The sequence below is a fragment of the Dipodomys ordii genome, unplaced genomic scaffold (assembly GCF_000151885.1).
Source record: "Dipodomys ordii isolate 6190 unplaced genomic scaffold, Dord_2.0 Scaffold71, whole genome shotgun sequence".
Classification (NCBI taxonomy): Eukaryota; Metazoa; Chordata; class Mammalia; order Rodentia; family Heteromyidae; genus Dipodomys; species Dipodomys ordii.
Window position 1 is genome coordinate 3,643,236 of NW_012267287.1, and position 15,552 is coordinate 3,658,787.

Sequence of the window (15,552 nt, forward strand, 5' to 3'; positions counted from 1 at the left end):
AATGGAACCCATTGGGTCCGAAGCCAGAGTCTGCAGTGGTCCCAGGCAAGCCATTTTACCACGCTGTAATGCTGTAAAATCATTGCAGCTTGATTTGAGGCACAGTGGGAAAGGGTCTTCTTTGCCAGGGGTCCTCACACATCTGTCTGCCGGGGCCACAGGCTTCAGGCCAGCTCTGTGGGAAGCACATTAAGATGGCCTGGAGGCAGTCAGACCCAGGGGTGTGCTTCGTCCTCCAGGGCAGTGAGGTGTTTCCTGGCTTCTTCCAATGCTTGTCAGGGAGGAGGTTCCTGAGCACCTCTACTGGGAAATGCTTCCTTTGTCATTGACACAATCAGAAATCTAAATCAAGAAGAATGATCCTTTATTAAGTGTGGCTCAAAGGCCTTCTGAGCAACTGCTAATAGATAATAGAGGATAGAAAGTAGAGCGGGGGCTGGCCTGGCCCAGCAGTGGGACCTGGGCCCAGCCTTCCTGGGCCTCTGTCTACAAACTGAGAGCAATATCAGCTGCCTCTGGGGTTGCCCGAGGGTCAGACGGGGCTAGTGGGCCTGGCCGGCACAGCCGGTGGCTCCCGTTCTCCGGCTGAATTTAATGTCATCAAGTTTTGTTTTTGTTTTTCCCAATCTGGTAATGCTGTGACTTCTTGGGTCTTCATCTTGTAAACAGATGGGTTTGGAGACCCTGCTAATTATTTTTCCTACCTCAGTGGGCCTCCTGCCCTGGAAAGGCATGAAGACATCCTCACGGCCAAGGATTGGGAGGCCGTGTTGTTATGCCTGGGCCAGCTCCAATGCAATGTGGGGTTTTGTTTTTTGCTTTTTTTTTTTTTTGGCTGATAAGGGAAAGTGTCAAGTGGTTAACAATGCACTCGAGTTCTGTCTTTAAACCGAATCTTTTCCCCAGGAGAGAGAGCGGAGGTCGCCAGCCTTTAACCTCCAAATCACCACCTTCCCGGAGAGCCACAGCAGCGCCCTCCAGCTGTTCTGCCACCAAGAAGGAGTGAAGGTAGCGTGCTCGGGGGTGCCCTCTGACCCCACCACCTGCCAATGGCTTGTTGAGCAGGCTTCATGCCAATGGGGAATTGTGTCCTGGGGTCAGGGCGGACTCAGCTGCAGTTCGGTGCCCCTGGGTGTCCACTCCATTTGGAAGACATAGTGTCCCTGTATCAGTACTGTTTACCTACACAGCGGGAAGCAGAACTTGACTGCACGACCAGGCTGTCCCAGTTCCTGCCAGGCTCAGATCACTGGGAGCCTCAGCATGCTCAGTCTCTTGGCTGTGAAGCCCAAGTGGCTGCTCTCACCTGGGGAGCTAAAATGATTGTGAATTAGAAAGGGCTTAGCAGTGCCCAGGACAGGCATTGCACATGGTGGCTGTGTTGATGATTATAACAGCCAGGGTTTGCTACCGGCCCAGAGCGCCTGTGGGTGGTATGTAGACTCCCCTGATTCTGTGGGCCAAGAGACCAGTGTGTGTGTGTGCATACATGTGGAACTCAGGAAATGAGCCCCCCTCCCCATGCCCCAAAGAAAGGTCCAGAATAGGCCCACTGCAGGTACTAAGGGAAGGAGAAGCGTGGCAGCCGTGGCTCTGGGAGTGCTATAGATGATCTTTACAGCTCACAGAAAAGTGAACATTGGAAATCTCTTCCAGGATGTGAATATTTCTGAACTTATGAAGAAATTAGATATCCTTGGCGATAACGGGGTAACTATGAGCGATCGGTTTCTGGTTTTGTGTTGTTTTGATCTGGGTGTGTTCTGTGTGAATCTGTTCTTTTTTTTTTTTTTTTAATCTCTCTCTGAGTTCAGAGAACGAATAAGTAACAATGTAAGGCTTTTGTATGGCCGTGTTCCTATGTGGGTGGTTGGGTCTGCATTTGGCAGAGTGGGGGTTCTGAGAAGAGGTTGTCCTTACAGCCTGTGAGTGACAGGGGACAAAAAAAAAAATCTAAGGATATCCAGAAGGAAGGCAAAGTCACTCATCCTGAGTGACGTGTGAAATGGATATTTTTGCCTTCCTAAGATTGGCTTAAATGAAGCCCAGTTTCTCAGCACCTTAGTGCCACCGTGTTACTGCCCCCAACCCAAAGGACAGGCACCTTCTGCCTGGCCTCAGTGGGGGCTCATCCTTGGGGTGCAGCTCAGAGAGGAGCTTGCTGCTCACTGGGATCTGGTATAAACCGCCCTTGCCCGTTTCTTGTGTTTTAGAATTTGAGGAATGAAGAACAGGTTGCAATAATCCAAGCTGGAACTGTGCTTGCTCTGTGTGAAAAGGTAGATTCAGCGGCATTCCTCTGCTCACATCTTGTCCCGGCACCCAGCACCATACAAGAAACTGTACATTGATGTCTTGCTTTGTGTGGCGCATGCGTGCCGTCTGTCCGTCTTCGTCTGCATGTGCACAGCATGCCGTTGGTGTTTGGATAGAACGTCACACACGATTATGTACATTGCAGAACCTCGTGGCTGCCGGAGGCAGCGCTCTCCTTCCCTGCCCATTGAGGAGACAAATAGACGACTATTTGCTTCCTCCTAGTATCTTTCCCATGTCCATTTCTTATTCTTTTCTGATGTTGAGTTAAAAATCATATTTAACATCCAGCTTTTTGTTTGGTCTTATTTTGTGCCAGCTGCCAGGGCTGGAACTCAAGTCCTTAGGTTCTTGCTTAGCTTTTTCACTCAAGCCTGGTGGTGCTCTATCACTTCAGCCACAGCTCCAGTTCCGGATTTTTTAAAATTAATCTGAAGTAATTAATCTGAATTTGTCTGCCTGCGCTGGCTTTGAGCCTTGATCCTCAGAGCTCAGCCACCTGCGTAGCTAGGATGACAGGCATGAGCCACCAGCACCCAGCCAACATCCAGTTTTTAAATTCTGCTTTGGAAGCCACTTAAAATGGCCCTGCCTCGGTGTGTCACTCAGTTGCACGGCAAAGTCCTTACTCAGTCCCGGGTGCCTTGCTGTGTCCTGTCCACCCGTGTGCGTGGCGGGCAGCTCACATTCTGTTGGCATCATCTGCATCGGGCCCCTCCCTCCGTAGGCTGTCTTCTAGAGGATGAATTGCTGGGCGCAGGGCTCAGACGCTGACAGCGCAGGCGCCAGAATACTGGTGCCAGTTATGTTTCTGCGGCAGTCCTGTGTGTAGTTGGCCTCATGGTCACCCTGAGAGGTGACCCATGGAGAGGCATCGTAGCAATTTGGCAAGTAGAAAACGATGATGACATTGTCTCCATTTTTCTTTATGTGGGTGCTAATCATAGTGAGCTTTCCCATGTGTGACCCCCCCCTCCTTCTTTGTGACTCATAATGACATTTCTTTGGGAGGGTTTTCCATTGGGTTCATTTATTCATTCATTGGTTCATTCATTCACTCATTGATTCAATCCCATAATAAATAAGCATTTGTTGTAATTATTTTTCTTACTAACCTCTCGGTGTGTTTATTAAAGAGGGACTTTTTCAGCTATTCTTGCAAATTACATTCCCAGTTTGCTTGCCTTCTATTTTGGTTTAGGATGGTTTAGATATATACACAACTTTTTATGAAGTCCTGTGTTTAGGTCATTTTAGAATGATAAGATCTTTGCCATCTTCCACAGGCCTCCTTCCAGAGTCTGTAGAAAGACATTGAAAATACTCATAGTTTCTGCCCTTGTTATCAGTCCACCCCCACGCCCCAGTCAAGTAAAGGGCACAACAGGGTGACAGGGTTTGACAGTGTCCCACCAAGGCCACACGGTTGGGAAGGGTGATAGGCACTCGGCCCTCCCTGGCTCCACCTCTGCCCGGGTTGAGCTTGCTTCCTCCAGTGCATGGTGGGGTTGGTGCCAGGCGCTGGGCTGGGGCCCCCGAGAGGCAGGCATCTGGAGCAGTGTTAAGTACGCTCAGCACACAACTCCTTGTCGACAGCAAAACTGAATGAGTTTGTCCGGCCTCCCGTGGCACGGCTCCCTACCAGCATCCCTTCAGCGCTGACTGAACCACGCCACTCATGATTAAACTCCATCTAAATTTATCCAAGGAGAGCTTCTAGGTGCCAAGGGTCTTGCTGGTGATGGGGTTTTGTAAACCAGTCACCCAGCCTCACCAAACTGAGCATCCCCGGGCTTGTAGGGCCTGTTTCAAGACCAGGACATATGCCCCGGGGCCAGGCATGGCTGCTATGTAAGTGTGGTCTGGTGGGTAGAGTGAGGTACTGCCCACAGCCCCTGGGCACTGTGGTCCTGAGTTGGGCATTGAGGTCTGTCTCCCCAGCCCCTGGAGATTCTGGACTTTCTGAGCACAGGTTGTTGAGGTGAGGGGTGCTTCCCTGGCACAGCCGTCAGCTAGCAGAGCTTCTCCCCGCCCCCAGCTTCCCAGATGTTGCTGACATGCGCCTCCCGCATCTGACCCTTGACCATGTGCCAGCCAGACGCCAGACCTCCAGGGTGCCTCATCTTTTGCCCTTTTGCAGTGGAGAGAGTAGAGCCTGTCTGGCATCTGGGTTGTGCCTGCTTTGATTCTTGCCCTCCCTGCCTTCTTCCCAGGTTGCGCTCTGCCTGCCCTTACCAGCCTGCTCCCAGCTGCTGTCCATCTGCCACTGACCACCAGGAGCCCTCACACTGCTCAGCCTAACATAGACTTTGTGCCCTGAGTGCAGAGCTGTGCCAGCTGCTCCGACCTGGCAGCTCCTTGCAAGTTCTGCAGGAATAGGAAGACGTGGGGGGGAGGGTATGACACTCATGGGACCCCTGAACTCCGAGTGTGGTATAGATGCACCTAGTTCCATTCACTGCCATCCTTGGGGGCTGGAATGAGACCTGATTCTCGGGTCTGGTTCTGCCTTTTATTTGTGTACAAAGGCTAGGTCAGTTTGGGAGTATTGTGTATGTCTTCCCTGCTGAGAGAATGTTCAAGAAGGAAAGGTGTCCACTGAGCAGCATGGGGTCAGGTCAGTGGGACCCCTGGGTTATGCTGAGAGGAGGTGGGAATTCAGCCAAAATGAAGACAGTCAAGGACAAGCAGGGGTGAGTCAGTAGGGAGCCTAAAGCACCTAGAGAAGATGGGGCCTGGCTGTGGAGGTGGCTCTGTCACACACCCCAGGAAACCCAGTGTGAGATACCCTGATCTGAGCCCAGCATGCAGTGCCCTGGGCACAGTCCATGCTGTGTCACCACATGTCCCCTACCCTGGTCAGTAAATCCTGGGTTGACCCCCCCCAGCAATCCTCACTCATGCTTTCCTCCTGTCCCCACTAAAAGCCCTGCCCAGGTCACCCCTGCCTCGGCTCACTGCAGCCCAGGACACCTGGCCAGTAGGGACACTGGCGCCTGAGACATGAGGCTTTGTGTTCATCACTGATGCCTCTCCTCCCTCAAGTTCAAAGGCACTCACTCAGCAGGCCAGATCAGGGAGGGGAGGGGTGCCTCATTGTCTGTGTCTTTGCAGGTAGCATGAGTTGGAGACTAAGGCTTATAGGCCTACAGCTGCGGAAGCTCTCAGTCAGTTGAGTCTGTCTCAGGTCTAGGGACCTGGCCAGAAGGAATGGGGGAGATCAGCCACCTGGGGGACCCCCTTCCTCCCTTGACCAGACCTCTCCCTGGGTGAGGGAGCCCTGGGCAGTGCCTGAGGCTCAGTAAACACACTCCTGACCTCCTGGCCCTAACCTGCTGTCCCAGGTGCTGAAAATGGCATGGCCAGCCAGGGCTGTCCTTCCTGTGCACAAGTCTGTGTCTCTAACAACCCCTCCCCCCAGCCTCCACCGCCGAGGGACCCTACAGAAACTGCCCGGGGTAGTCTATGACAGGTGTCAGAGCTGGGGGTTTTCTCGTTGTAGTCTTATTCATATTGTGATTGCTTGCATTAGGATTTTAAAAGTAAAGCATTGTTAAGTCGTCATCCCAGGGATGCTGCTGTCTGTCATTAGGTATCTGTTTAGTTGAGACCTTTGGGCCCCGCCCAGGGCTCCTTGGTGGTGTCAGAGCGCCTCCTGACGTGGCCTCACCACCCCTCGGTGATTGGTTCCTGTGTGGAGCTGGCTCACCCCCACACTGGGCCTCCAGCCCGCCAGGCTCCTCCCCCCAACACATGTTTAGTGGATGCCTTCTGTGTGCCAGGCCCTGTGTTGGGCAGGGCATAGGACAGGAGTCAGCCTGGCCCCGCCATGGGAGGGAGAGCACTGTAAGAAGGTGTGCATGTGGGAAGCAGGGTGGGCTCCCTGGAGGAGGTAGCTTTAGTGGGGCTTGAATGCTTGGCATCTAGGGTTGGGAAAGGTGAGAATATTCCAGGAAGCATGTACAGTTTGGGCAAAGGCCCAGAGGTGCAGGGAGGTTTGTCTTGTCTGAGGTGCTAACTGCCTTTGGGGGTAACTGTAGAGTCCAGACTCCACGCAGGAGGAGAGGCCACCCGGCCTCACCCCCCTGCTGTCAGCACCGAGGGACGGGGGAGAGCTCTGAGCAGACGTGTGTGTTTGAGGCAAGAAGGAGCTGGTCACGGAGGAGTGCAGGGCTAGGTCTGAGAAACAAGGGGCACCCAGGCATGGCGGGCACGCTGGGCCAGACAGAGGCACCAAAGCGCATAGGGGAGGGGGGGCAGAGCTGGAGCAGAGCTCAAGGTGGCTCAGTCAGGGGGAGGGAGAAATGGGGCGGAGGGGACCCTAGGAGGAGGAAGGAGTATGGTCTCCAGGCTTTCTTTGTTTCTGTAACCCTACCATGTGTCCCCGACCAGAGCCCTGGCATAGCTGAGGGGTGACCTGCACTCACTGCTTTGGCTCCTTTGCCAGGCTTAGCCCTGGGCATGACACCATCCCCCCCACCCCCACCCCCGCTCGCCTGCCCGCCTGCCCGCCCGCCCGCGCTTGTGTGCGTGCGTGCGTGCATATGTGTGTGTGTGTGTGTGTGTGTGTGTGTGTGTGTGTGTGGTGGGGAAGCAGCTTCTGAGTCCTGCAGGCCAGTTCCCCACCCTTCCCCACCCTGTGATCTTGGACTGGGACTTAGCTCTGCCTCCGTGTCTTTATCTGAGGAAATGGGAGGAAAATGCTGCCAGCCTACCCCCCCCCCCCAGGTCTTGACGAGGCCAAGGTCAGACACGAGGTCAGGTGTGATATCCTCAGTACAGTAAGCATTCCACAATGTCAGACAGGGAGACTCAGTCACTCAGCTGCCAGCCTCCTGGCACACGCCGCCCTCCATGGTGCAGTAATACACTGAACCCACGCTTCCCAGCCAGTCACATACGTGTCAGCTCCATACCTGGCACCTGCCTGAATGGGCACCCACAGCCACAGGCCCGTGTGCCCTCTGCCACCCCCACCCACCCCCTCGCTCACACCTGCCGTGGATGGATGAAACAGAGCCGTCCACATAGAATAGGAACCCAGACCCAGACCCCCTTCTCACCCGGCCACACCTGCTCCCTGCTGTTTTCTAGTGGCTGAAGCAGATAGAAGGAACCGAGGCAGCCCTGACTCAGAAGATGCTGGACCTGGAGAAGGAGAAGGTAAGACCGGTGGGGAGGATGGCGAGAGGGAGGAGGGCTGTTTCCAGCCTTGCTTTATGTTCACGCAGCTCTAATGGAGCCTTTGTGCCGTGGCTGTTCTGAGTAATCCTCATGCAGCCACTTCCTCTTAGTCCATCACTTGCCTGTGCTGTGACCCGGGCTTCCAGGCTTGAGGTCCAGTGCTCCGAACCCACACTGCTGAATGACCTGAGGTCATTAGAGACCCAGAGGCGATGCCTAGGCCAGTAGCTCTGGAGGCACAGAAGGCTGGAATCTGCAGGCTTGGAGAGCTCAGGGTCTGGACCTGATTTCTCATCTGTCCACTTGGTTTGTGACCACGAGGGGTGCTAGGAAGATACCCGCTCTTGTAGAGTGCCAGGAACATCGGGGCTCTTGCGAAAGGCGAGGGCTCAGTTATTTACCAGAGACCACAGTAGACAGAGGACTGCTGTACCCAGTCCTTCCAGAGGGCTTGGTTCTTGAGTCACCAAGACCAGTTCAAGTCTTCCCAGTGGTGCGGGAGGTCAGGGTGCGGGTGGAGGATGTTGGGCAGAATCCCAGAGCCCAGAAGTAATCCCATGCAGGGTGTGGAGTGCCTAGCCAAGCACCAGAAGGCCTAGCCACCGATGAACCGTGGCCTCCAGGGCAGACACAGATCCTCTCTGTTTTGTCAATAGTAAAATGACGCTGCTGCAGAACGAAGTCTAGCTCTGAGACCTCAACTTGGTGATAGGAAGCGTGACTGGGTTCAGGCCGGGTCAGGCCCCCCAGGGCGGGTGGGGGGAGAGGGGGCTTGATGAGACTTGGAAGCTGAGAAGAAGGGCTTTCAAAGCGGCACCAACCAAGTGAGCGTGACAGCACCCAGGAAAGGGGGTGCAGCCTGAGCAGGGGCAAAGCCACACGCAGAACCACCAAGACCAGCTTTGGGGCTCGTAGGACACAGCCTGGAAGGGCTGCTCTGATCTGGGTGTGGGATGGCAGTGGAAGGTGGTGACATTCGTTGATGTCAGGGACCCCAGTAGGATGAGGAACTGGAGGAGTCTGATGACCTTGTCCCAGGTTCCCCCACCCAGCCGGGACAGCTGGGGCAGTGGGCCCAGCAGAGCCCTTCTGCCTGAGCATAGCAGCCCCCCGAGATGGCTGCTCTAGCACAAGGCAGGTAGATGGACTTTTCTTGGCCTCTTCCTGACCGATGCTGCCCTCTCTTCCAGGACCTGTTCAGCAGGCAGAAGGGCTACCTGGAGGAGGAGCTGGACTATAGGAAGCAAGCCCTCGACCAGGCCCACCTGGTAGGACCGGAAGTGGGTTTGACCCTTTGGCTTTTTAAGACTCTGCATTACAGGCTACCTTCCCTGCAGTGGGGTGGCAGCAGGCGATCACTTGTCCCCAGTTGTGATTTGCAAAATTATCTAACGACCTTGGTGATTTCTTCCGACATTTATTACATGCCACTGCTGATGACCTGAAATGAAGGAGAAGCTTTCTTACATGTTCGTTTATATGTAAATGTTTATACTTACAATCCCAAAGGTGAGGTAGCTATGTTTAGTGTCCGGCAGTGACTTCCTTTAGTGATTTGAACCCTGAGCCTCGCAGGGTGCCCCAGTGGGCCTGTAAGGTCTCCTCCAGCTTTGCCAGTGAAGGGCGACCTGCCGGCTTGAAGGAGGCAGGAATGAGCACATGGTCTCCGTTCCCCTGGGGTAGACATCTTCCCCGCGCAACTGGACAGGTGTTTGTACTTGGGATGCTTTATGCACTAGAACATTAGGAAAGCTGAGGGTTGCCAGGTGCCAGTGGCTCACACCTGTAATGCTAGCCGCTCAGGAGGTGGAGGCTTGCAATTCGAAGCCAGCCTGGGCAGCAAAGTTTGTGAGATTCTTATCTCCGGTTGGCCACCAAAAAGCTGACAGTGAAGATGTGGCTCAACTGAGAGGGTGCCAGCCTTGAGTGAAAAAGCTAAGGGTTGCTACCCTGAGTTCAAGCCCTAGTAACGACACAAAAGAGAAAAAGAGGGGAAAAAATGAAGATGAACTGGAAGCCAAACATGAGAAAACCCCAATAGAGCGGCAGCCCTCTCTGACTTAGGCTGAGTGGAGGTTGGAGGTTGGAGGCTGGGCTTCCTTCTTCTGGCCCTTGTCCCCGGGTATGCCCAAGATGTCTGAGCTGCAGTGTGTGCAGGGGCTGAAGGGCTCCCCACCACCACCCTGGGAGGCTTGGCCCCTCCCTGCCCACCAGCCCCTCCTGAATCCCCCACCCCCCAGCCCACCCCCACAAGTGACAGCCCACCTCTCTGAACCCTCATAGAAAATCCAGGACCTGGAGGCCACTCTGTACAACGCGCTGCAGCAGGAGCCGGGCCAGAGGGCCAGCGAGGCCCTGAGTGCGGGCCAGCGCGAGGCTCTGCAGGCCGCCGTGGAGAAGGTGCGACGGCAGATTTTGCGCCAGAGCCGGGAGTTCGACAGCCAGATCCTGCGAGAGCGCATGGAGCTGTTGCAGCAGGCCCAGCAGGTAGGGGCGGCCGCCGCACTCTCTTCCCCTCCTCCGCACCGCCTGCTCCATCCTGCCATCTGGCCCCTGCTAGGATGCTGACCTTGAAGGACACCTGGTGTCCTAGGTGTGTGTGGACAGGGTGAATCTCGCTCCAGGCACTGTGGGCTCCAGGCTTTCCTTTTCCCTGAAGGTAGATAAGCCTTGTGATTTGCTCTGTGCTTTTTTTTTTTTTTTGTTTTTTAAGAAAAGCCAGGAGCTGGGAAGCTGGCTCAGTGGTAGAGCGCTTGCCTCGCATGCATGAGGCCCTGGGTTTAATTCCTCAGCACCCCAGAAGCAGAAAAAGCCAGAAGTGGTGCTGTAGCTCAAGTGGTAGAGAGCTTGCCTTGAGCTGAAGAGCTGAGGGACAGTGCCCAGGCCCAGAGTTCAAGCCCTACAACCAACGAAAGAAAAAAGAAAGAAAAAGAAGTAAAAGAAAAGCCATCAGGTCCTCAGTTTGTTTTTCAGCATGTGCGGCCTGGGGTTTTCCTGGGAGCCCTGCCCATGCAGTATCTGAGCAATAGCCCTTGCACTTGCAGAATAGCCTCTGTCCACGGTTCGTTGCAGCAGCAGGAACAGATTTCCCTGACCGCAGCACAGCAGGGCTGCGGAGCCCTTTCTCTGCCACCCCCTGGGCAGTATGCTCTTCCCCCAGGCAGGATCTTCTTTGTGACACACACAGTCCTGTGTTTCAGAGAATCCGGGACTTGGAAGACAAGCTGGAGCTTCAGAAACGGCACATGAAGGAGCTGGAGGAAAAGGTGAGTGGCTGGGGCTCTAAGGAGCCCTGGAAGGGCTCCTGCTGTCATTTCATGCAAAGAATAGGCCCCTGCCTCCTCCAGATCAGCACCTCCAGGAAACTCAAGCCATGCTTTCTGGCAAAGACAAGTTTCTTCCTAGTGGCTACTTGCATCCTAGAGGCTCTGTGTGTGTGTGTGTGTGTGTGTGTGTGTGTGTGTGTGTTCCACAAATACTCCAGTCCTCATGCTGACTCCTCACTAGCAAGCGTGAGGTAGCCTCTGTAACATCCCCAGCCGTGGGCATCGCTCACTGCCTGGCTTCATTCACTTCCAATGACACGCATATGTAAAACAGCCAGTGCATCCTGGAGGACAGGCCTCCTTTCTTAGCAGGGAGCAGGCCCCCCTCTCCTGGCCTGTTGGGTATTTTCAGTACACCCCAGAGGTCCCTTGTACTTAGGACCATTTTGTGGGAGGGGAAACTGAGGCTGAGGAAAGTGGGAACACTGAGGTGCCAACAAGGAAGGGACAGTGGTCTCTGCGGCTGTGACATCTCGCCTGCCTCCAGCTTCACGTAACGGACCAGGGCGTGGAGGGAAGGGATGGGGAACACCAGGAGCTCCTCCAACTCTGGTCGCCAGACGCTTGGAGAAGAACATGGAGGCTGTTACTGTTTTGTTTGTTTGTTTGTTTGTTTTACTTTTCTTAATAAATAATACAAGGGAGATAGAGCCTTGCTTTGCAAAGAAAACTATTTTCAAAAGCAGCTCCAATTCCAAGATATGTTTCAGCTAATGATTAGCAATTCTATTTGAACAAAGCAAATCAGGAGTAGAATAAGAAAAAAAAATGCTCTTTTTTAAACTGGCCGGTATGATTTCTTAGAATTTCTATGAGGCCTTGTTTTCCCTGCTCTTTTATTTGGTTTTCAAAATTGACTTAAAACAGGCTATAAAAGACTCTGTGTGTGTGTGTGTGTGCACACATATGCGCAGATATGTGTGCATTATGCTAAACTCAGGGCTAAACTCAGGGCCTGAGAGCTGTTCCTTAGCTATTTTGATTAAGGCTAGCACTCTACTACTTGAGCCACAGCTCCACTTTTGGTTTTTTGGTGGTTAACTGCAGATGAGTCTTCAGGATTTGCCTATCTGGGCTGCCTTTGAACTGTGATCCTCTAGTCTCAGCCTCCAGAGTAGTCAGGAGTACAAGTGTGAGCCACAGGCACCGGCTAAAGAAATATATACTGGCAATACTAGGGTTTGTGCTTGCTTGGCAGATGCTCTTCTGCGTGAGCTATGTTATGTTTGAGGTTGGGTCTTGCTTTGGTGCTGGGCCAGCCTAGACCACAGTCCACCTATCAGCATTGCCCACCACCTGGGATAACAGGTGCCTGCCCCCACTTCCAGCCTTGGTTGAGATGGACACGAGAACATGCCTGGCATGTCCTCAAACCGGGATCCCCCAGGTCTCCACTTCCATGTAGCTGGTACTACAGGCGTGGCCACTGTGCCTGGTTATGAAGGCTTTTAAGTACCACTGAATCTCTTGGCAGATGGGTAGGCAGACTGGTACCCAGGAACATTCCCATTGGTGTATAGCACTGTATCATCATCTCTTGGTAGAAGCCACCACCCACAGGGCCTCCCTCCATACTGTCCCTCCAGCCACATTCCTTCGCCAGGAAGCCCTGGCCTATGCACAGCTCTCCCCGGGGAGCCAGCTTAGCAGGAAGTTTGGGGAGTACTTTGGGATGACCCACAGGGGTGTGCAAGGCCAGAGCTCAGCTTCCCAGATGCAGCTTCTCCTGAGGTCTGCTCGCTTCCGGTTCCTCCCTGCCCCCACCCCCGTGTCACAGGCGGTAAGAGATGTCGCAGAGCCCCTATCACCGATCTTACATCTTTCTCTTTTTTCTTTCTTTCTGTTTTTCTTTTCTTCGTTTTCTTTTGGCCTTATTTTATAGTTTTTGTTCCTGTTTCTGTTTTTCTCACTAGCATTCATCCTGTGGCCTTGATGATTCTGGGGAGCTGAGCACTCGGGTTGGTATCTTTTCCTGTCCTTGGATGAAAAGATGACTTTTGGGGGGACCAGTCCTTTCTCTGGCTGCAGGGGCCTGGAAGGGGGCTTGGTGCTGGGCTCCTCGGCTCCCTGGGTCTGTGAGGGTGATGATTTCAGGAAGAAGGGGCTCATGAGGAGGGCTAGGTCCCAAGAAGACCCCGGCTTCTCCTTTTTGGGGGCCTCTTTTCTGTTCTCAAGACTTTCCAGGTTGCTTCACCTCCTGATGCTGTGTGGCCATGGAAACCGCTAACTGTTCTGACAAGGCCAAAGAGAGGAGGCTTCTGGGGACAGGCGTCTGCAAAAGCCAGACCCCAACCTACCTGCAAAATGTCCAGGGTACTGCATAAAAAGGCAGCCAACAGCTGAGCGCTGGTGGCTCATGCCTGTGATCCCAGCTACTCAGGAGGCCGAGATCTGAGGATCAAAGTTTGAAGCCAGCCCAGGCAGGAAAGTTTGTGAAACTCATCTCAATTTAATCCCCAGAAAGCCACAATGGAGCTACAGCTCAAGTGGTGGAGCACTAGCCTTGAGCAAAAAAGCTAAGGGACAGAGTTCAGGCTCCAACACACACATGCACGCACGCACGCACACACACACACGCGCATGCACACACACACACACACAGTGTCTTTCCCACACTTTCTCCTGCTCTTTGATCCCCGGGTGTGGTTTTGATACCTGGGTTTAGAGGCTGTAAGAAGGAAGCCATTCTGGCCACTGGTCACTCTCTGACTGATGAGGTGCTGTGTCTTAGCACTGGCTGTCACCTTGTGTCCCTGTTCTGACCCCTGGGCTGTCTCTCCCTGGGCGGAGTGCCCTGCTCAAGGCTGCTGTCTTCCAAGGGCCCTAGATGGATGCCCAGGTTCTTCCTTGAGACTCCCACAGGCTGCAGGCCACCAGGTTCACAGGCTTAGATGCCCCCATCACCCACTAGAAGCCTAGACAGCCTGGCAAAGCTCTGACGCTAGGCCTTGTCTGATGCCTCAGGGATGTCCCTCGTGCGGACCCCTGCCTGTGAGAGCCAGGCCTGCTACCTTCTGCACAGGTCCTGGCCCTAGTGGATGGCTACTCAGTGCAGCACGAGAGAAAGAAGGCCTGGCCTCAGGTCTGGGGGGTCACCAGTCCCACCATGGGTCAAGGTGGGCATTCCTGGTCTGCCTAGAATGTCCAGGGCTCCCTGGGCCCAGCTTGGGGGTTCAGGAGGCAGCGAGGCATGAGGACAGACAACCAGGGCTTCTCCGGCCATCCCCCTTCTGGTTCTCACGTCATGCTGAATTATTTCTAACCTTACAGGATAGAAAAAGAGTTTGTGGAGTAAACTGAGTCCCTGTGGCAATCCCCACCCCACTCAAACCAAAATTCAACAGTGACTTCAGCCAAGACCAGAGCCCACGTGCATCCGAAGACAGCGTTGTGGTCCTCCGATGTTGGGTGTCGGCCTGGGTCCTGGCCACCCCAGCGGTCAAACTCTGTGGGGACGATGGGGATTGTGGCAAACTCAGGACCAAACTCATATCCCAAGAGCCCAAGGGAAAAGAGACCCCAATGCCAGGAAACCAAGTGCAATTAGCAGAAACCCAGGGTTTGGGAGCCACTGCCCTGTGTGGGGGCAGGCTGGAGTCCCTGTCCCCATGCTGTGCGCCTCCCCTGGCCACAGTGTTTGTGCCCACCGGACACAGACTCCCCCTCCGCCCCATGTACATAAACCACAAACTAGGTGTGTGCGTAGAGTCTTATCTTGCAGGGAAAGTCCATGTGATGGCCAGGTGAGCGGAACGTTCTTAGGCTATGCACATCTGGATTCAGCATCTGGCAGTTGGAGAGAGAGTGCAGCCTGGCCCCCGTGGCGGGACACGAAGCCCATGGACAGCAGATTTCCAAGGGAAATTGAGTAACATGGCAAAAATTCCACAGCATGTCACAGACTACAGGAGTCTACACAGCTACCGGCTTGGCCGTGCCTAGCCTGTCCCAGTTCTCAGTTATAAGCTGGAATAGGAAGCCTACTGGAACGGGGCTCCCTCCCTCTGCAGGGCAGAACCCCTACAGCCATATCCTGAGCCCTCAATCAAGCAGGTAGGCATCGGGGTAGGTGGTCACCTCTGAGAATGGCAGCGAGCAGTGAGCAGAGCCAGGCTGGACACCAGGTCCCAAAGTCCAGCCCAGCTCAGAAGGAAATTCCAGAGAACAGAAGTGATGGCTGGCCTGTCCTTGCCCCCAGGCGGGTGTCAGGGGCTTTCTGGCGGGTGATTGTCCCTTCCAGATCCGTGGCAGGGGACATATCCACGATCAGGGCAGGGTGTCTGTGAAGATGCCGTGTCTGTGAGGGCCGGGTGGCGTGATGTGCTGGCAGATGGCTGGGTGCATGGCCATGCTGGCGCTGCAGAGTAATCTTGAGGTTCACGTTGAGAAGGACTGGCGTAGGAAACAGGACCAACTGTAATTCAGGACATGGAAAGGGCTGTAGAGAAGACACACGAATACTGGACAGAGGGGCAGAAGCCCCTGGAAGGCCAAATCTGAGTGTGGAGAAGCAGGACAGCTCTCCACCTGTCAGGGGACCCGGCCAGACAGGGAGACCATGCGCACCAAATCTAAGGATTCAGGACTCGAAGCAAACACATCAGCATCGGGACAGCTGACATCTGAATCCCTAAACCCCAGCAGCGCCAGCCCGGGGATTTCCTAACACCTGGCGATCAGGTACCAAGGAGCCAGAGAGTGCTGGGAAACCCAGACATCCACAGTG

The 15,552-nt window shown here is 54.2% G+C and overlaps 1 protein-coding gene across 1 annotated transcript in view; it reads left to right on the forward strand.

Moving 5' to 3' along the window:
* Jakmip1 (janus kinase and microtubule interacting protein 1) overlaps window positions 1-12,788 on the forward strand; it is a 59,600-nt gene extending 46,812 nt beyond the window's left edge. Inside the window, exons 12-19 of the mRNA XM_013023910.1 lie at window positions 907-1,008; window positions 1,657-1,710; window positions 2,214-2,279; window positions 7,411-7,479; window positions 8,691-8,768; window positions 9,784-9,987; window positions 10,701-10,766; window positions 12,709-12,788. Of these exons, the coding sequence (XP_012879364.1) occupies window positions 907-1,008; window positions 1,657-1,710; window positions 2,214-2,279; window positions 7,411-7,479; window positions 8,691-8,768; window positions 9,784-9,987; window positions 10,701-10,766; window positions 12,709-12,759 (690 nt within the window). The 3' untranslated portion in view covers window positions 12,760-12,788. The remainder of the gene's footprint in view (window positions 1-906; window positions 1,009-1,656; window positions 1,711-2,213; window positions 2,280-7,410; window positions 7,480-8,690; window positions 8,769-9,783; window positions 9,988-10,700; window positions 10,767-12,708) is intronic.
* Window positions 12,789-15,552: the final 2,764 nt, after the last annotated feature.